The sequence below is a fragment of the Aedes aegypti genome, chromosome 3 (genome assembly GCF_002204515.2).
Source record: "Aedes aegypti strain LVP_AGWG chromosome 3, AaegL5.0 Primary Assembly, whole genome shotgun sequence".
Classification (NCBI taxonomy): domain Eukaryota; kingdom Metazoa; phylum Arthropoda; class Insecta; order Diptera; family Culicidae; genus Aedes; species Aedes aegypti.
Window position 1 is genome coordinate 397,408,305 of NC_035109.1, and position 22,271 is coordinate 397,430,575.

A 22,271-nucleotide genomic window follows, 5' to 3' on the forward strand; every position below is an offset into this window, starting at 1 on the left:
AAAAATACGATTTTTGAGTAAATTGATTTTTAAGCTTTATTTTCGATACATAAAAAATTACAACCTTTTTTTTACAGTGTATATTTTTTCCAGATAGTCCCAACAATAACCTAAAACTTTGCGGAAGGCACCAAACTGATCGGACAAACCGTTTCTAAGTTATAATTTTTTGAAAATTATTAAGGATTTTTTTCTTAGGCCCTTTTCAAATGTAAGGCTAGAGTCAAAATGGCGGGCCGATGATGCAAAAAGGCATTTTTGGGCATAAAGAAAGCATGTGCAAAATTTCATCCAAATCAAAAAATAAAAAAAGAAATTTGGGAAAAAAGACGTCATTTTCTGTGGAACCGCTCAGTAGCTAACGGGATTCTATAACACAAGCCCGACTGTCTCAAGCCCGAATGACGCTAGTCCGAATACGAGGAGCTCAAATTTCATAATAAATTACCACACTGAAACTAGAAAGCTTGCTTATGATGCTGTAGTGAAATGAATTCTCTTTAAAGGGAATCAAGATCAATCGTGTACGGTTTGCGTTGTGCGAGTGCGAAAGATTTTCGTGTTCCGAATGGATTTCCAACTGGTGAGCTCATTTCATGTTAATGATAACTTCTTGTTATCGTGGAAGTGTTGCGTTTGTATACTATTTTTTTCAACCTTACCGCGTACTTTTATCTTCTATTAATATCTTTTCACCGTGCGACTAATTTGTCTTTGGTGTGACAATAATACAAAACTAGTTTTAAGGCGAAGTAGGCCGTCATTGAAATTTGTACTGGTCATCGATGATTTTGGCTAATTCGTCTCACGAATGCGAATTAAAGAAAATCACTTGGTTTTGCACTGACATTGCTGAAAAAGCATCAGCATTATTTCTGCATGTAAGCGCAAGTAGTGATACTTTTCTGAATCAATATTACTTAAGATGACTGAGTTTTATCACTTTGAAGTTGCAAGCTACAAAATCAACATGGCTGTCAAAACGAATGACGGGCTACTTAGCCTTAACTAAGACTTGTATTTTTCCTCCTTATCCATGGATCGACTAAAAATGACTTCCGAACTTTTTCCTCCCTCAATTATCAACACCCTTGGATGCAGAGGTATTCTCGGTCTCTAGAAACAAAAATCGCACTCTTATATTCCTTTACCTTCCAAACTGACTGTAAGGCCTTGCGAGCGCTGTAATTGATCAATAATATGAGAACAGCTAAAATGTGTACTTCGAGAGTAAGCGGAAAGTCCCATCCCTTATTCATTTGGATCGAAGTGCAATTACCAGTTCCTATCCATCACGGAGTAGCAACCATTGACATGTACAGTCAGTCTATGCTATGCTTTGCTATCCTATGCTGTATTGAAATGAATTCTCCTGAGGCGGCATCCACAAATTACGTAACGCTCAAGGGGGAGGGGGAGTATGTTCAAGCGTTACGACTCATACAAAAATTTGAAATTTTTCATACAAAAAGCGTTACGGAGGGGGAAGGGGGTCAAAATTTTTCAATTTTAGCGTTACCTAATAAATGGACGCTGCCTTATACTATGGGTCTCCATCTACGCGGAACCTATTAACGCCCCACATGAAGGGACAGCTGGGGATTTTTTTTTATTACCGTACGGGTTTGGGTCGAAAGGTCTCAGATTTTCATGAAACTTTTTCCACAGGCAGGGCTCATGGATATATGAATAAAAAAAAATTGAGAAAAATTCAGGGTCGCCTATTTTTCCGGAAAACTCAGGTGGAAATTTTTTGTTTTCCCTTGACACTACTTACTTTAAAAAATCATAACTCAAGAACGAAGCATCGTAGAAACAAAGTTTTTATATAAAAATTTAAGCAAATTTTCTCAAAAATCCAAAAAAAATATGAACTGGAAAAAGTTTTCCACAAAATTTTCCACCGTTGGGAAAATTCGTAAAGAAAAGCCGGAAAAACTATGCCCGAACTCGTGGAAAATTTTCAAAGAAATATTTTCGAGAAGGTAATTTTATAAGCCTTAATCACTGAAATTTTTGGAATGCACTTTTTTTTCGTTTTTGAGTTATGGTCAATTTTGTGAAAAATGTCCAGATGTGTCATATAAGACTTTTCTTTGAAAAATCATAACTCAAGAACGAAACATTGTAGAAACAAAGTTTTTATATGAAAATTTTAGCAAATTTTCTCAGAAATCCAAAAAAATATGAACTGGAAAAAGTTTTCCACAAAATTTTCCACCGTTGGGGAAATTCATAAAGAAAAGCTGGAAAATCTATGCCCGAACTCGCGGAAATTTTTTAATAAAATATTTTTAAGAAAGAAACTTTATAAACTTCAATTCTGGTAACTTTTAGGATGTATTTTTCTTTAGTTCCTGATCTATGGTCAATTTTGTAAAAAATGCAAAGATTTGTTTTCAAAGAAAAGGCTAATATGGTCATTTTTCACAAAATTGACCATAACTCAGGAACAAAAAAAAAGTACATCCTAAAAGTTACTAGAGTTGAAGTTTATAAAGTTTCCATTTTCAAAAATATTTTAATAAAAATTTTCAGCGAGTTCGGGCATAGATTTTCCAGCTTTTCTTTATGAATTTCCCTAACGGTGGAAAATTTTGTGGAAAACTTTTTCCAGTTCATATTTTTTTTTGGATTTCTGAGAAAATTTGCTTAAATTTTCATATAAAAACTTTGTTTCTACGATGCTTCGTTCTTGAGTTATGATTTTTCAAAGTAAGTAGTGTCAAGGGAAAACAAAAAATTTCCACCTGAGTTTTCCGGAAAAATAGGCGACCCTGAATTTTTCTAATTTTTTTTTTATTCATATATCCATGAGCCCTGCCTGTGGAAAAAGTTTCATGAAAATCTGAGACCCTTCGGCCCAATTTGTACGATAATAAAAAAAAATCCCCAGCTGTATTATCAGCATTGTCAGTCGTTGAAAGACTCCGATACCAAATCTTCGGCTATATTCTCTACCTAAGACATGACAAATAGTGACTTTAGGTTGCTGATATTTCATCAATCAGCCTTCAAAGTGCACTTTGTGAAATAAATAAATAATAATAATAGCTCACAATTTCAAGGTAAGAAAACTTAGTCCTCATAGTTCATATGGTTTCGAAAAAGTACCACTAGATGTTTGTCAAAAACTACATAGGCACATACTCAATCCATTCCATCTCTTTGGGGCTCCCCATTAATTACGTGGTAATTATTATCAGATTTTCAGACCCCCATCGTGGTCTTTTGTCCATACAACATTTTTGGAATTTGTACGAATCATGGCCATTGATGGATAAGGGCATGAGGGACCACGTGTTTTATGGACGACCCTTTACATGATTTTGTAGATTATTTGAAGGTAAAATCAAAATATATGTTTAAAACCCGTTTTGGCTTAGTTATTTAATCAAAGCTATCTCAAACTATTTTATTTTAACGATAAACACCATGTTTTTTAAACTGTTTGCCTTTATTTGGTTTATTTGAAGAAAAAAACTGAAAAGTCTTCTGTGTAGAACAATTCAGAAGGTCTTTGCAATGATTTTCCTTTCATTATAAAATAAATTCACAAATCATAGTTTTAATTTTAATAGGGTGAAGGGCTACTAGGGCACTTCCATGGGTTTATCTTGTCTGAAACTTTGCTATAAGAAGCATTTCAATACAACGCATATTGTAGACAAACATACAAACTGCTCAACTTTGACATGCTCTATAATCAAGCAATCGAGCTGAAATTTTCTCTGCAGAACTACAGATATTATAGATCAATTGTTTAACCATAAAATTTCATATTTTTCTGAGCATTAGTCTTAACAAGCTCCAAACCTGGAGTACTTTTGCTATCGGATACACGGGGATTGTTTACCGTGAAAGTAAAATAAAACACTTACCCCCAATGGTAAACAAGCGAGAAAACAAGATTTTAGCATCGCTCTCTCTTTGGGGCTCTCGCTCGCTGCTCTTATTTATCAAACTTGTTACAACTTGCGATACATTGCCTATCATGAACCGCTACAGATGGGATGTTATTTCATCGCTTGTTTTAAATGTGTTTCGAGAGAGCGAATTTTGCAATGCCTGGTCATTACACTGCGGAACACGATTTTGTCTCATGCGCCAAAATACCGCTTTTCATTCAATTAAGGGTTGCTGAATACATTGCCGTGTTTTTGAAAATGTCGTAGCACATCTAGTTTTGGGGATATTGACTGTTGAAAATGAAAAAGAAAAAACTATTTCAACCAACTTGCATGCAAGTTTTCCAGCTTGTATGGCATTTCACTTGCTTAATTTTCCACAGAATGCAAACTTGACATGTGAAACAATACTAATTAACAAATCCATAAAACTTACGATTTTAAAATGTTGTTTTTTAATTTTTTTTTATTCAACGTCTTTTTAACTCAATTAGAGTCATTCGGGTCGATTGTTTTTTTATGGTTCAGAAAAGTAGTGTATTTTGCTATATAAGAGAAAAAAGAATTTTATATGGAGCCCACAAATTTGATAAATCATACTTTAAATCTCATCTAAACATCAATAAAACCAGTGTTTTATAGAACTATGGCAACCTGTAGCTAAAACTCGTGCTGGTACATTTCTGAGAACGGCATCAAATTCAGTGACCTAAAATCTACTAGGGACACATAATTTGATCCTTGAGACACACAAAAATGTAATTTTTGTTACTTTGTGTTACCAATGCCAGGAATTTCGTGTATCGTTTCATTTTGTAACGACTTGAAAAAACTGCATACCGCATACCCTTAATCATTCCGAATAGTTGCCAGGTAATGTGGCTGTTGACTGTCCGTTAAATCACCGACACCAATTGGGCGCACGGTATGGTGGGCCTATGCTCCAAACTCCCCCGTCGTGCGATGGGCATTTTCACCTACATGCTGTGATGTAATTGTAACACTACCTACTGCCTGAGATGAATCCCTTGGTCTCTCCCCATCGCCAAAGCGATGCGATGCGCTGGGGTGGTAGGCACGTAATGAGCTTCTGCAATTAGACGTATATTTAGTGCAGTGCAATTATACTTTTTAGCCGGTAATGATGACTGTGCGTTGGGGCACTACTCTTCAATAGGTCAGTGATTCCAACTGCTGTGATTCAACCACAAAACATGAAGAAAAACGACGAACGGAAGGGTGTCAGTTACGAGTATTTGTTTTGGGGTTGATGAGTGGAAGCTAGCATTTGGATATTTTAATTGTGAGCTGTTGTTGGCCTGACAAAAGTTCAAATGCTCATATGTTTTGGGGCTGCTTCTAAAGTTCAAGAACATAGACAAAGGTGAAGCGCTTGCTTAGAATGAGTGTGTTTTGAATTGAGTTCAGTACATTCAGTTTATTTTATATTGTTAGCTCAATCAAGAACTCAAAGGGTAAGTTAAAGGGGGCTTTCCTTAGCCGATTGGTTAGAGTCGGCGGCTACAAAGCGAAGCTATGCTGAAAGTGTTTAGGTTCGATTCCTAGTCGGTCCAGGATCTTTTCGTAATGGAAATTTCCTTGACTGCCCTGGGCATAGAGTATTATCGTACCTGCCACACGATATACGAATGCGAAAATGGCAACTTTGGCAAAGAAAGCTCTCAGTTAATAACTGTTTAAGTGTTCATTGAACACGAATCTTAAGGCAACAACATTCGAATAAGACTGAATTTCTAAAATAAATACGGTATCTTGCATGAATGATACGAGTGTTTTCTAAATAACTCTCGACTATTTGAATGATCTCTGGAATCTTCCGCATATTTTCGAATATCTGCGAATTTCAAAGATTCTGACAACTTTTTCAATAAGATAAGAATATAAGAAAATTTCTGAATTATAGGAGATAAACATCTCGAAAGTAATATTTGCATATAAAGAAGTGTTTCAAAAGAAATTCTGACGAGAATGGGATAGATATTTTCTCAATATAATTTCAAATGATATGAGTGTCAGAAAATTTCTTAATAATATATGAATAAGATGAGTATCTCATGAATGACAATTGAGTTATATGCTTTTTACAGGAATTCCGCTAAATGTATGACTAAGATGAGTAATTTTTTAATTACTCCGGAATACTCGAATAATTTATGAAATACTTTGAACAGTCACGAATTATCGATGCCATCATGCCAATCGAGAATTTCTGACAAATATTTTAATGAGAAGAGTGTTGTGGAATTCTTCAAATTACTCTGAATACTTGATGGTGATTGAGAATTTCTGGCATATATTTGAATAGAATATTAGACAATTTCTGAAAAAAAATTGGAGTATCTCGTCAGCGATATTTGCATAAAAGGAATGTTTTAAAAGAAATTTTTGAAGAAAGCATGAATGAGATAAGTAGAGTATTTTTATAAATCAATTCTAAATAAGACGAGGATACTAGAAAATATCCATATAATATATGAATAACATGAATATCTTGTGAATGATATTCAAACAATATAAGTGTTAAATACAGTGCTGTTCTGAATAATAGCAGCGCATGTCGATTTTCATACAAAATGCTCAACTTTGACATGCTGTAGTTTTGTTCCCTTTCAAGCAATCGAGTTGACATTTTCTCCACAGAACTACAAATATGCCCAATTTTGTAAACACAAAATTTCAAAATTTTCTAAGCCCCTGCCGGAAAGTGAGATACTAGATGAAATTGTTCGAAAAAATAGCAGTTTTAAAAATTTGAATTTCTGCTTGACATTATAGTTTTAAATTGTATATCACTTACCATTGGAACAATCTCCTCCTACTTATCAAACCTACACCTATACCGAAAATGTTTAAAATATTTGTAGAAGAAAAATTTTAAAATGAAAAACTGCTATTTTTTTGAAAAATTTCACCTAGTGTCTCACTTTTCGGCAGGGACTCAGAAAAAACTGAAATTTTGTAGTTACAAAATTGATCATATTTGTAGTTCTGTGGAGAAAATTTCAGCTCGATTGCTTGAAAGGGAACAAAACTACAGCATGTCAAAGTTGAGCATCTTGTATGAAAATCGACATGCGCTGCTATTATTCAGAACAGCACTGTAACTTCCGCTGAATGTGTGACTGAAATGAGAATCTTTAAATTGACTCCGCAATATTTTAGTAATTTATGAAAACTTTGAATATTTCCGAATACTCCATGCCTATTTAGTACTTCTGTTAAATATTTTAATAAGATGAGGATTCCAGATAATTTCAGAAAAAAATATATGAGTCAAGGGGCCTAGATAGCTGTAGCGGTCTTTAAAATGACTCCGGAATTTTTGAGTAATTTATTAAATGCTTTGAATATTTCCGAATACTCGATGCTAATTGAGCGCTTCTGACAAATATTTAATAAGATGAGGATTCAAGAAAATTTTAGAAAGAAAAAAAAAATAAATGAGTTGAGCATCTCGTGAATGATATTCATATACTATTGGTATATCTGGTTGAAATACTAATGAATGTATGAATGATTCAAGTATTTTTAAATTACTTTAATATAAGAATCATTATGGAATTCCTTGAAAAATCCGAATTATAGTTAGCAATTGAAAATTTCTGACAACTATTTGAATGAGATAAGGATTCCAAAATATTTCTAATATATAAAAAATGAGACAGAGACGAGCCTACCAACGACTGAAAGTCTTTTTAATAAAGATAGATAATGAAAGTCGAAATGAGGTTTCCACCTTATAAATTATATTTGAATTATATAATGATTTCTCATAGAAATTCTGAAAATTGTATGAATAATGAGTGTTTTTCATTGACTTCGGAATACTTGAGTGTTTAATGCAATTCATTGAATTATTCTAAATTCTTGATGGCAATTGATAAATTCATGTTTTGAATAAGATTAGGATTCTAGAAAATATCTGAAAAAAATGGAGATAAGTGTAAGTGATATTTGTATAAAATAAGTGTTTTAAAACAAATTCTGCAGAATGCATGAATAGGACAACTTTTATCTTAATTCAATTTCAAATAATACGGGGACACTACAAAACATTTTAATAATATATTAATAAGATGAGTAAATGACATTTAAATAACATAAATACTTTTTTTAAAGTAATTCCGCTGAACGTATAACTGAGATTAGTAATGATTCCGCAATATTTAAGTAAATTATTAATTACTGTCAATATTTCCAAATATGCCTGACGCCAATTGAGAACTTCTGAAAAATATTTGAATAAGATGAGGATGAAAGAAAATTTGATAAAATTATTATTGAGATAAGTATCTCGTGAATGTTATTTGAAAGGTTTCTAAAAGAGAATATGACAAATGTATGGATGCGATTATTTTTTTTAAGACTATGCAATGCTTAAAATGTTATGGAACTTTTTGAAAAATCTAAATTCTCGATGACAATTGCAAATTTATGACAAATATTTGAATGAGTTGAGGATTCCAAATAATATTTCAATGAAATGTGTATTTTGTTAATGACATTTGAGTGATATAATTGTTTCTAAACGAAATTCTAAAGAATGTATGAATGAGATGCAATATGTTTCAACGACTCCGAAATACTTGAGTATTTCATGGATTTTTTTTTCAAATTTCTTACATTTTTTAGCAAATGAGACATTAGAACATATATTTGTATGAATAAGTATTGTCTTAATTCAATGTTATATAAGACGAGAACACTAGAAATAAATTTTCGATATATGTTTGATTTCTCAATAGCTTAAAGTTTTCGGAATTTTTAAAAGTACTCCATAAAACACTCAAATATTCCGGAATCTTTGAAAAATTATTCATCTCATGCATACATTTTTCAGAATTTATTTAAGATACCTAAGACCTTAAGATACCATTATATGTTGGATATACAGTATTGGGAATAAAAAAGTAAACAAATGCCAATTTTCAAAATGGTCATGTTTGGAGGTATATAGCTCTATAACGTGAATTTAGCAGCTAGTAACGTGAATTTAGCATTTTCATTGGATTTTAAAATTAGTAAACACATGCTCAAATGTAGACGGATTAAAATTGGAAATAAAAAAGTAAACAACAACAAGGTCTTATAACTTAGGAATGAAAACAAATATGATTTTTTTTACCAAATTAGGTTTGCAATCTGGCACAGTCCTTACACAAAAAAAAACTATAGGATGATTTTGTAATATATATCTGTTTTAAGTTAATTAACATTGATGTTGTTTACTTTTTTATTTCCATTTTAAAACCGTCTGGAACATTGAGACATGTGTATAAAAAAAGTTAAAATCCAACAAAAGCAGTAAATTCACTTTATGTTTAGTTCACCACCGCAAATTCATGCCATTCGGATAATTGCAAACCGAACTACCGACCTTCATAACAATTGACGTCTTATTTAAAATTGAATTAAAAAAAATACTTATCTCATTTATCTATTCTTCAGAATTTATTTTAAAACATTTCATTTATTCAAATATCAGTTATGCTCAATTGCGATCAAGTATTCAGAATAATTTAAAGAATTCCACAAAACACTCAAGTATTTCGAAGTTACTGCAAATATACTCAGTGCATTTATATTTTTCTCAGAATTTCTCCAAGAAAACTTTATATAATTTTAATATCATTTACAGTTTCCCATCATATTTTCAGAAATTTTTTTTTTCAGAAATATCTTGAAATCCTCATCTCATTAAAATATTTGTCAGAAATTCTCGATTGCCATCATGCCATCGATAATTGGAAACTATTTGAATTTAATTTATGAAATTTCGAGTATTCCGGAGTCATCCAAAAAATACACATCATGGTCATACATTTAGCGAACTTCCTGTAAAAAGCATTTATATTACTCAAATGTCATTCATGAGATACTCATCTTATTCATATATTATTAGAAAATTTTCTGACACTCATATCATTTGAAATTATATTGAGAAAATATTTATCCCATTCTCGTCAGAATTTCTTTTGAAACACTTCTTTATATGCAAATATTACTTTCGAGATGTTTATCTGTTTATCATTATTCAGAAATTTTCTTATATCCTTATTGAAAAGTTGTCAGAATCTTTGAAATTTCCAGGTATTCGAAATTATGCGGAAGATTCCAGAGAGCATTTGAGAGTTATTTAGAAAACACTCGTATCATTCATGCATGATACCGTATTCATTTTAAAAATTCTGTCTAAGTCGAATGTTGTTTACGAGATGCTTATCGCATTCTTATATTTCTCAGAATTTCGTAAAAATCCTTTCTCGTCTTATATAACATTGAATTAAGACAATAGTTATTCATACAAATATATGTTCTAATGTCTCATTTGCTAAAAATTGTACGAAATTTGAAAAAAAATCCATGAAATACTCAAGTATTTCGGAGTCGTTGAAACATATTGCATCTCATTCATACATTCTTTAGAATTTCGTTTAGAAACAATTATATCACTCAAATGTCATTAACAAAATACACATTTCATTGAAATATTATTTGGAATCCTCAACTCATTCAAAATTTGTCATAAATTCGCAATTGCCATCGAGAATTTAGATTTTTCAAAAAGTTCCATAACATTTTAAGCATTGCATAGTCTTAAAAAAAATAATCGCATCCATACATTTGTCATATTCTCTTTTAGAAACTCTTCAAATAACATTCACGAGATACTTATCTCAATAATAATTTTCTCAAAGTTTCTTTCATCCTCATCTCATTCAAATATTTTTCAGAAGTTCTCAATTGGCGTCAGGCATATTTGGAAATATTGACAGTAATTAATAATTTACTTAAATATTGCGGAATCATTACTAATCTCAGTTATACGTTCAGCGGAATTACTTTAAAAAAAGTATTTATGTTATTTAAATGTCATTTACTCATCTTATTAATATATTATTAAAATGTTTTGTAGTGTCCCCGTATTATTTGAAATTGAATTAAGGTAAAAGTTGTCATATTCATGCATTCTGCAGAATTTGTTTTAAATCACTTATTTTATGCAAATATCACTCACACTTATCTCCAATTTTTTCAGATATTTTCTAGAATCCTAATCTTATTCAAAACATGAATTTCTCAATTGCCATCAAGAATTTAGAATAATTCAATGAATTGCACTAAACACTCAAGTATTCCGAAGTCAATGAAAAAACACTAATAATTCATACAATTTTCAGAATTTCTATGAGAAATCATTATATAATTTTTTGTTTTCTTTATTAACGAGATTTTTAGCCCTGGGCTAGTTCATCTCGGGACCAACGGCTTTACTTCCCTTCCGAAGGAAGTCGTCACTATAACTTTTATGTCATAAGTGACTATCTCGGGGATGGGATTCGATCCCAGGTCCTCGGCGTGAGAGGCGAGTGTTCTAACCGCTACACCAGGTCCGTCCCCTACAACATCATTATATAATTCAAATGAAATTTATAAGGTGGAAACCTCATTTCGACTTTCATTATCTATCTTTATTAAAGAGACTTTCAGTCGTTGGTAGGCTCGTCTCTGTCTCATTTTTTTATATATTAGAAATATTTTGGAATCCTTATCTCATTCAAATAGTTGTCAGAAATTTTAAATTGCTATCGATAATTCCGATTTTTCAAAGAATTCCATAATGATTCTTATATTAAAGTAATTTAAAAATACTTGATTCATTCATACATTCATTAGTATTTCAACCAGATATACCAATAGTATATGAATATCATTCAAGAGATGCTCAACTCATTTATTTTTTTTTCTTTCTAAAATTTTCTTGAATCCTCATCTTATTAAATATTTGTCAGAAACGCTCAATTAGCATCGAGTATTCGGAAATATTCAAAGCATTTAATAAATTACTCAAAAATTCCGGAGTCATTTTAAAGATTCTCATCCCAGTCATATATTTTAGCGAAAATTCTTTAAAAAACCACTTATATTGTTCAAATGTCATTAACGAGATTTTTATCATATACATATATTAAAAAGAGACTTTCTAGTATCCTCGGTTCAATTTAATTTAAACTAAAAAAATATTTATCTAATTCATACATTCTTCAGAATTTCTTTAAAAACACTTCCGTGTGCAAATATTACTTACGAAATGCTTATCTCCTATTTTTCAGAAATTATCTAATAGCTTAGTCCTATTCAGAAAATATTCAAAAATATGCGAAAGATTCCAGAGAGCATTGAAATATTCAAGAGTTATTTAGAATATTTTCTTTCGTATTTAATTCAGAAATTCTATCTCAATCAAATGCAATTTACGAAATACTCATCTTATTCTTACATTTCTCAATAATATTCAAATGTCACAAATTTTCAATTGCCATCTGGAATTTTTTTTTTTTTAAGAATTCCAGAACATTTTAAATATTTAAGTCAATTCAAAATTTCATTCAGAAACCCTTATCGTATATAAGTATCATTCACGAAAAACTGATCTCATTTATATATCTTGTATTCTAAAATTTTCTAGAATCCTCATCTCATTAAAATATTTGCCAGAAATTCTCAATTGGCATCAAAAATTTAGAAATATTCAAAGTTTTCATAAATTACTGAAATATTCTGGAGTCATTTAAAAGATTCCCGTCTCAGTCGTATTTAGCGACGATTCTAAAAAAAAGTACTTATATGCTACTTGTTTTTAATTATGAATCGTGGTTTACGGCTAACCAGCCGAGTGGAGGTTTAATAACTACCGAAAAGCTAAACATTACATATAATTTGCAATTGGATTAGATGGACAAATTGATGTGAAGATTTACGAAAAAAATACACGTCTACTTATTTTGTTTGAATATCTTTCACGAGATATTAATTGTATTCATATAATATCAATACATTTTCTAGAATTATTTTTAAATTAAATGAAACAAAAAATACTTATCTTATGAATGCATTCTTCAAAACTTCTTATCAAACACTTCTTTTATGCATAAAATAGAAGTTTTATAATATCCTTATATCATTCAAACATATGTCAGAATTTCTCAATTGGCATCAAGTATTCGGAACACTTGAAAGAATTTCATAAAACACCCAAGTTTTCCAGAGTCATTGATAAAATTCTCATCTCATTCATGTATTTTTCGGAATTTCTTTACTAAACCATTATGTAATTCAAATAACAAGACACGCATTTCATTTATATGTTATTCAGATATATTTTGGAATCCTCATCTTATTCAAATGCTTTTTAGAAATTCTCAATTGCTATCAAGATCGGATTTTTCAACAAATTCCATTACATTTCAATTAAATATTACAGTCAATTGAAAATACTCATCTCATTCATACATTCATCAGAATTTCATCAAGAAACCCTTATCGTATATAAATAACATTCACGAGAAATTTCACTCATATATTTTTTTCTGAAATTATCTGGAATCCTCATCTTATTAAAATATTTAACAGAAGTACTAAATAGGCATGGAGTATTCGGAAATATTCAAAGTTTTCATAAATTACTTAAATATTGCGGAGTCAATTTAAAGATTCTCATTTCAGTCACACATTCAGCGGAAGTTATTTAACACTTATATTGTTTGAATATCATTCACAAGATGTTCATGTTATTCATATATTATATGGATATTTTCTAGTATCCTCGTCTTATTTAGAATTGATTTATAAAAATACTCTACTTATCTCATTCATGCTTTCTTCAAAAATTTCTTTAAAACACTCCTTTTATGCAAATATCGCTGACGAGATACTCCAATTTTTTTTCAGAAATTGTCTAATATTCTATTCAAATATATGCCAGAAATTCTCAATCACCATCAAGTATTCAGAATAATTTGGAGAATTCCACAAAACACTCAAGAATTTAGAAGTTACTGAAAAAATACTCAGCGCATTTACACATTTCTCAGAATTTCTTCAAGAAACCTTTCTATAATTTTAATATCATTTACAGATTCCCATCACATTTATGTATTTTTCAGAAATATTTTGGAATCCTCTTCTCATTAAAATATTTGTCAGAAATTCTCGATTGGCATGATGGCATCGATAATTCGTGACTGTTCAAAATATTTCATAAATTATTCGAGTATTCCGGAGTAATTAAAAAATTACTCATCATAGTCATACATTTAGCGGAATTCCTGTAAAAAGCATATAACTCAATTGTCATTCATGAGATACTCATCTTATTCATATATTATTAAGAAATTTTCTGACACTCATATCATTTGAAATTATATTGAGAAAATATCTATCCCATTCTCGTCAGAATGAAAGTATATGACCAATATCGAAGGTTACTAGACCACAGTTTTGGAATTCATAACAAATTAGGAGCGCAAAATGACGTCAGTTTGTGTATTACTTTCTTGGCAACGGAGTGTTTTTCAATCTAGTAATCATCAAAAATTTGTTCTTTAATATTTGAATTTTTTCAAAATCCTCATCGCATTAAAATATTTGCCAGAAGTTCTCAGATAACATCGAATATTCAGAAATATTCAAAATTTTCATAAATAACTGAATTATTCCGGAGTCATTCAAAATATTCTCATCTCAGTCAAACATTCAGCGGTAATTCTTAAAAAAGGAGCATATATTGTTTGAATAATTTATTTAATTATATTCATATAATATTGAGACGTCTTATTTAAAATTGCATTAAAAAAATACTTATCTCAATCATGCATACTTCAGAATTTCTTCTAAAACATTCCTTTTATGCAAATATCACTGACGAGATACTCTATTTTTTCAGAAATTTTCTAATATTCTAATCTCATTCAAATATAAGTCAGAAATTCTCAATCGCCATCAAATATTCAGAATAATTTAAAGAATTCCACAAAACACAAGTATTTCTAAGTTGCTGAAAAAATGCGAATGTTTCGAGAGAGCATTCAAATATTCGAGAGTTTACTAGAAAATACTCATTTCGTTTATACATTGAACCGTTTTTTTTAGAAACCCTTATTTCATTTGAATGTAATGTATTACTCAAAATGTTGGTAAAGCTCCTCATCTCATTCAAATATTTGTCTGGAATGCTCATTTGTCATCAGGTATTCGGAAATATTCAAATTATTCCATAAAAATCTCAAATATTATTAGGATTTATTTTAATAAACCTACATGTCATACAAATAGTGTTCTTGTCATAGCTTTGTTTGTTTTCAACTCGATGTATTTCAAAATATTGTATACTTTAACAAAGACTTTTTAAGCAATCATCTTTTCATATTGCAGCCTTTTTCAGTGTCTACCAGTAATTGGAAAATATTCAACAAATTCCCAATAATCACATTCAAATTGTCTGTCCAAAGTTCTCAGCCACAAACAATTAGAATATTTTCAATGAATTTCGGGCATCCCACTTAGAAAGCCATGAGATACAAATATTTACTTGGAATTTCCAATGTCAATTGTAATATGAAATATTTAATTCAAGATCAGTTGCATCGTATACTTAGTACATTCCGCACAAGCACGCTCGCTTGATACATACAGCACGAGCATGTTGATCGCCAGGAGCAAGCTGAGAACCGACCGCTCTGAAATTAAAAATGACTTATGACGTATTATTTACTAATTTAGAAAACTCTAATCCCCCAATATATTTTATTCAACAAAATTAAGAAGATTTGTTCAGAACAATTTGCAGATAAAATTAAAATTGATCCAAGAATTCGAGGCTCGAAGTAATCAACACGTGATACCAATATCAATATCAACAGATCACCCATCCTACATCATTAGCAAAATGACTCACAGTTAGATGAACACATTTCATTTATCGCTTGTTGGTCGGTTTTTCGTATTCCTTCTTCCCACGGCCCGGTGCTGTTGCAGCGGAAATCATTTGCGCATGAAATGGAAATTGAAAAAGTATGCTATGAATTTTATTTTTCAGCCTTATAATTAGCACCAATAGATTGCAAATTTTCTCAGCAATTCATTGGTATATAAAAAAATGTATGCTTTCATATTAGAAAACCAAATAATCTTGGGGCAAACAACTGCATGTCTTACGAGCGCACCCACCATCCATGGTAATACCATCCTCTGCCACGTTCAAAGAGTAACGGTTCATTTCTTCAACGGCTAGGGTGGGCATACGAATTTTCATATAATTTCAATATTGCAATTGAAGCAGTCAAATGTATTTCAGAAAAGCATCAGTTAGATAGGTAGTTTACTCATCATTTTCAAATAACCATGGAACATAACAACACTTCCTTATCAGGTTTTAGCAAACATAATTTTATATATTGTTGACATCTATTCCCTTGTGATAATATTGCTAATAGTGGGAGTTCATACCCGGAGGACAGCGAGATCTCTCTGTCTCTGGAAGTTGGTATTGAACTGTGGTGGTCGTGCATCAATTTTGTATTCGTTGGCAATTTGCAATAGAATTATTTACTGAATATTTTTGACAGGATATTTGAATCCTTGTAATGCAATTATGATGTGGCATTATCCTATATTTGCATTCTTTATATGATAAACCATATCATGCATGGTGACTTGGATTGCTATATAGAGGGATTATAAATAACGAAAAGTTTATTATTTTTAGAGCTAAGTGGTACTGGTAGATTTTTAAATATTGTGGATAAACATTCATAATATTATCGCATTTTCTCATGTGGAGGATAACAATACTTTTTCCGGTAGAGAAATATTCCCTTGCGCATGTGGTAGTGATTAGTTCATTTCGGTAAAGATGTTCATTCAATAAATTTCAAATTGTCGGTTGATTCCAGATCCTCCACTGACTTGGGCCTTAAATTTTAATTTTAATTGACGATAACGTGTATGTTGTCCAGCTTATGAAACAGTCTGGAATTTGCATTCAATCGGTATTAACATTTACTTAGAAATATAGATACCTAAATGTACCACATGAGAAGCTTTTTAAAAAAATGGACAAAATGCAGAAAAAAAAAACTTTTCAGTGCATCTAAAGCCCTCCATCAATGAAAGCCGCCGTGGTAGTAGTTCCTCTTCGCTCTCTGGCACCTGTTGCATAACCCTCGTTGGTTGTCGACACACTGTCGGACGTAATTATCGTCACGATATGAGCTTAGTTTTTTCGTGTTCCCCTTTTCACGCTCATCCAACCGACCGACCGTCTTAATCTCGTCGAACCGATTCCAAAATTATCGTTTCTTTTCCCTTCCTTTTTCAGAGTGGCGACGCGGTCGCGAAGGAAGCCTCAGTTGCAGTCGGTTATCATGTCCATCCAAACGGATTGGACCAGTTGCATCGGTTGGCCCGCTGATAGGAAACAGCAATTACGATGAACATCGCCGCCCAGGCCGCCGTTAATCGTTTGACCAGCAGCAGCAACAGCGCCGCAGCTGGTCATGGGCTTTTGGTGGCCCCGGGTGCATCGACTGCAGCAATTGCACCGACCAGTTCTGCCGTGCTGCCAACCGGAAGCGGCGGAGTCTTTCCCAAATCCAAAGAATGCTGGATACTGCCCAGCAATCATCCACTGATGGCACCAAGGATGACTAGCGAAATAGTAAGTGATGACGATGACGAAGACGACGATCAAGAGGAGTCACAAAGCGAAGACGATGAGTCATGTGGGACAGTTAGCGATTACTCAACAGAAGAGGTTCCGGTGTGGATCAAAGGGGAGCAAAGGTTTATTTCCGGAGTGACGGAGGAAACAACCTGTGGAGATCTCATAGAAGCGCTGATACAGCAAGAGAACCTGGCAACGGGACAGAATGCGGCGAGCGAAACAAAGGAATACTGCATCACCGAGCGGTGGCGACAGGTGGAGCAAGTGTTGGACTGTAAAACTAAAATCTTGCAGATCTGGTCGGCTTGGGGTAAAGCACAGCCAGAGGTAAGAGAGGGGATGACACGGTGTGTGTTTAACCGTTACTAATGAGAGAAAAGACCATCAATTTTGCTTGCATTTGTCATTTCAAAGTCATTGTATCCTAGCATCCTCCACGTGAATTTGAAAATGTTGCATGGGGAGGAACGAAAGTAATGTTAATTGTGAAAATGCTACAAGCTCATCAAACCAAACATTTAAACAGCACAAAGTGGCGGGCTTTCGTACAAAGGTCGGACAAAACCTCAAATACGTCCCGAATTGCTTGATTATGGTAATCTATTAACTATCTTGATGATATCATCATTTTGAGAATAGCTGTCAACTTGAACATTAGTTTTTCTAGTGAAATTTGTCCAAATTAAGTTTTTTCATACAATCGAATAGAAAGGCTATTATTGCACAAAAATAATTGTAACGCTGAAATTTGTGTGTAAACCTAAACTAGAGATACATATTTGTGTTATTGCATGAGCATGATCATGATTGACCGCCCGCAGTTGCTACTCCGTTATTGCAAGAACAGCTGTACTTACACAGGGAACCAACAGACACTACTCGGGATCAGTAGCATCCTCAATGTGTAAGTACTGGTGCTCTCATTATTATAATAAACAATATCGGCGCCAGCTGCGTCCGAATGCAGGTCAATTTGGGAATGGGAGGGAAATGTTGATGTGTTACTTGCTTTACAGAAGCCGAGGAGTCCTCTGCACTTCCACAAGAAAACACTGGGAGTTTGGATATGAGAAAGGATTCGTTTTGGTAAACGATAAATATATAATTCGAAATGAATACGTGAGCATATACACGAATGACCGACACTGATAGTGTGGTTACTACGCAAACCGGACACAATACTGATTTCGTTGCTCGCTCGACAGTAGCATATAACAGGTTCAACGTATCAAACTATACTGACGCGTTTTTTTTTTGTTTTTCACCGGCACACTTCGTTTTTTCTTCCGCGTAACGCGAACCGGACACAATGGATCCGGATTCCGTCGCTCGCCTACAAGAAGCATGCAACAGATTCAACGGATCCAACACCACTGACTCGATACATATTTAGGTTATTGCACGTTAGAAAGTATGGATAATTTGCTGATTCATAGTGAGTGACTTATTTTCTAGAAACACTTCACATAAAAAGGACGAAAATTTGAAATTTTATCAAAATGTTGAAGAATGTTTGCAAAAACCGTTTTTTGTTACAAATAACAACTTTATCTGTCGAAATTGGTGTTATTATAGCCAAATCTGAGGCTTAAGACTACACCTTCACATGAAGTCTATTGAGCTTAAATTGGCTATGATTTCGTTGAGATACAGCTGTTTGAAGTTTGCTAGGTGCACCATAGTGGATGAATTTTAAGCAGTCAAATTTTGCTAACTTTTCCGCACCTACAAAAATTTAAACAGATCAATCTGAAATTGCTATAGAAGTCTATGAAAAATAATAACATGTGATTTTGAGAACATTAAATTTTGAGGTTTTGTACGGCCATGAGCCACTTTGCAGCGTTGTGAAACTACAATGCATTCATTTCTGTAAACTTTCTTCAGAAGGGGAAAACTAACTAAAGTTAACTGTTCGTTACATAGTTTCTGATAAGGCTTAACATTTGTAATTTTGGTTCATTCTCAATTGATTAAAACCTTAAAGAAAAACAAATGGGGAAAGGGGTGGTCATGCGAAAATATTCAGGATCATCTTGTTTCTAATGGTTAAACGATGAATTTGTATAGTTCGATCGCAGAATATCAAACATAGAGTCATGTAACGCCGTAACACGAATTAAAACAAGCATAGCTTAATTTTTAAATATTTTTATCGTCTCCAAAATATAATGGAAATGTTCATTTCTCGAATAACTTATGATCTCGCCTTAAAAGCCATTGGTAACCGAGGTGAGATCATAAATTATGCAAGATTTGTTGGTGGTAAAATAAACATCTTACGAAATACGTAAGTAAACCAAACATTTTTCAAAATTATAAAAAAGGAGATACATCTATTGTAACCTACGATCATAACCCATTCGAAAAAAAAATCTATAGAGTCCATCCATTAATTGCGTAAGGGGTTCTGGAGGGAGGGTTGTTAGAGATTTCTTATATGTCACACAGATTATTTTTAATTTCCATACAAAAAATCTTTTTTATTTATGCTCTAAATCGTCCGTGCGTGATGAAAAGTCATTGGTTTGTTTGTCATGATCAATAAAAATCGATAAAAGTGTGCAGTCAGAGAGGACCAAGTGCTTATTACCATAACAGCGAGATTGATCAGCGCGCTGCGGAATACGAGGATATGAAAAACATTTCAAGAGATTTGTCAGATTTTTTGGCATTGAATGATTCTTCTACTTATTCATCAATAGAAATTTATAAATATTACTTAATTCGATGCATTTGATTTTGATATTTGACCATATATGGATGGGTGGTCAGAAATTGCAACGATTTCTGTGCAGACAGAGCGGACTAAGTGTTGCAAAGCACTAAACTGATTGACTATTGCATTTTTTTAGTCAATTTCAGAGTCCGATAGAAGTTTATGGTAGTTCTATGGTGTATGTATGGAATGTGCTAGAACCCGCTTATTGGACCAGTATATTTTGGTCGGTATTTAAAATTTTCACTTGGTCCATTCTGACTGAACACATATTTGAATATTTCTGGTCTTTAATGCAATGACCCTGCTATACCATTATTTTCAAGCTATCGTATTGCCACTGATTTCGGTACTGACGATATGGATTATTGAAAAATTTACGATACTGGTGCCGAAGGGTCTTGATAATCTGCTTATCTTAGAGATATGCACCCACAATGACCATTGAAGCATGGAATGATGGTTATTTTCCTAGAAATTGTTCAGTCAAAGTGAACCAACTCACTGAACGATGATGTTTAGTTCAGTCAGAGTGGACCAAGTACACATAGTCCATCAAAAAATCGTTCTATCAGAGGTTTGGATTATGATTTTTTTATGATTGTCATTTTATTTCATTATATTGTTTGAAAGTAACACAAAGATGTGAAGAAATATTGAACCAAAATTTAAACGAGTTTAAAAATTACAGAGCATTAGATTTTAAACCCATTTTGCTCGAAATATGAAAAATGTCACTTGGTCCACTCTGACTTAACGCCGACCAATTAATGTCAGAAACTTGTAATTATGCATACTACTATTTGACTGGACGGAGAGAAGGTAACCGCATCGATAACTTTACCACCTAATTGATGCAATGTTAACCCAGATTCTTTTCGCGGTATTATACGTTCAGCTGCACACAATTTAAATATAGAAAACAATCAAACTGTAGTATATTACTTATTGCACTCTGCCAATCGCTAATGAGTCTAAAATGCCAAATATGTACCGAAAGAAAAAGGTTCAGCCGCCTTAGCTGCAAATATTAACCCGTATAGGCGTGAGTGAAAGCAAAATTACTAAAACCATTACCACTAAGCGAATACTTAACGGATTCAAATAATTTTTTGTCAGTAAACTGGCCCACTTATCTGGCTTCTAGAAGTGGCCAGAGGAAATCAGGAATACTCCAGTAGCCTGAGTTATTGCGGTGGGTAACTGGATCAAGTCGGGTAGAAAAAGGGGATTTTTTTGGGACATGCCAAGTAATCTTTATTTATTTTCAATAACAATCATTTTAATTTGCATAAATCATTAATATCTGATATTCAACATTATAAATTAATAGTTTTGCACCGTTTAGAATTTACCAGAGGCGGCCCCTTGGATGTAATGCCTCTGGCTCTAGATTTGTTAGGTACTTAACCATTTCAAATCTCTAAAAGTATAGATTGAACATAATAGTTCACTAAAATGCGTTCCCATAAGCTTGGCACAGATGTTAAGATACTAATTGTGCACTTTATCATAAATTTGAGGCGTGCTGGAGACCCGAAGATGGTCATTCGAAGGATCAATCAAATGCAGGACTCATAATCAGGGTTGGTAAAAAATCTGAAATGCACTCTACAGTAGCCAAACAAAGCCAATCACAGTCAGCGAAGCCAGGGAAACTCACGCCTATCGCTGCTGTAGGCAAAGAGCCTTGAAAATTGCAGTAATTTTTCCTTCACTCAGGCCTATACGGTTTAAAGTCATCGTCAATATCGGCAGGTTTGGTGCTTTACGACGTGATATTATCAGCGTTTATTATGTGACCATTGACCATTAACCAAGCATTGCATAATTTAGTTTTTTTTTATTTGATCACTAGTGTCTCTCAGGTTTGGAGTTTGTTTATGTGGGTTTTATCATTCAATGTTAGCCCCCCAATTCAATCATAACTGTAGCAGTAGGTGAGGCCCAGATAGCCGTAGCGGTAAACGCGCAGCTATTCAGCATGACCATGCTGAGGGTCGTGGGTTCGAATCCCACTGGTCGAGGATCTTTTCGTAAAGGAAATTTCCTCGATTCCCAGGGTATAGAGTATCATCGTACCTGCCACACGATATACACATGCAAAAATGGTCAATCG

The 22,271-nt window shown here is 32.9% G+C and overlaps 1 protein-coding gene across 1 annotated transcript in view; it reads left to right on the forward strand.

The window, feature by feature from the left end:
- The window catches only part of LOC5567876 (ras association domain-containing protein 10), a 143,106-nt gene that overhangs the window by 100,190 nt on the left and 20,645 nt on the right, over positions 1-22,271 (forward strand). Inside the window, exon 3 of the mRNA XM_001651857.2 lies at positions 17,089-17,760. Coding sequence (XP_001651907.1) covers positions 17,200-17,760 — 561 coding nt within the window. The 5' untranslated portion in view covers positions 17,089-17,199. The remainder of the gene's footprint in view (positions 1-17,088; positions 17,761-22,271) is intronic.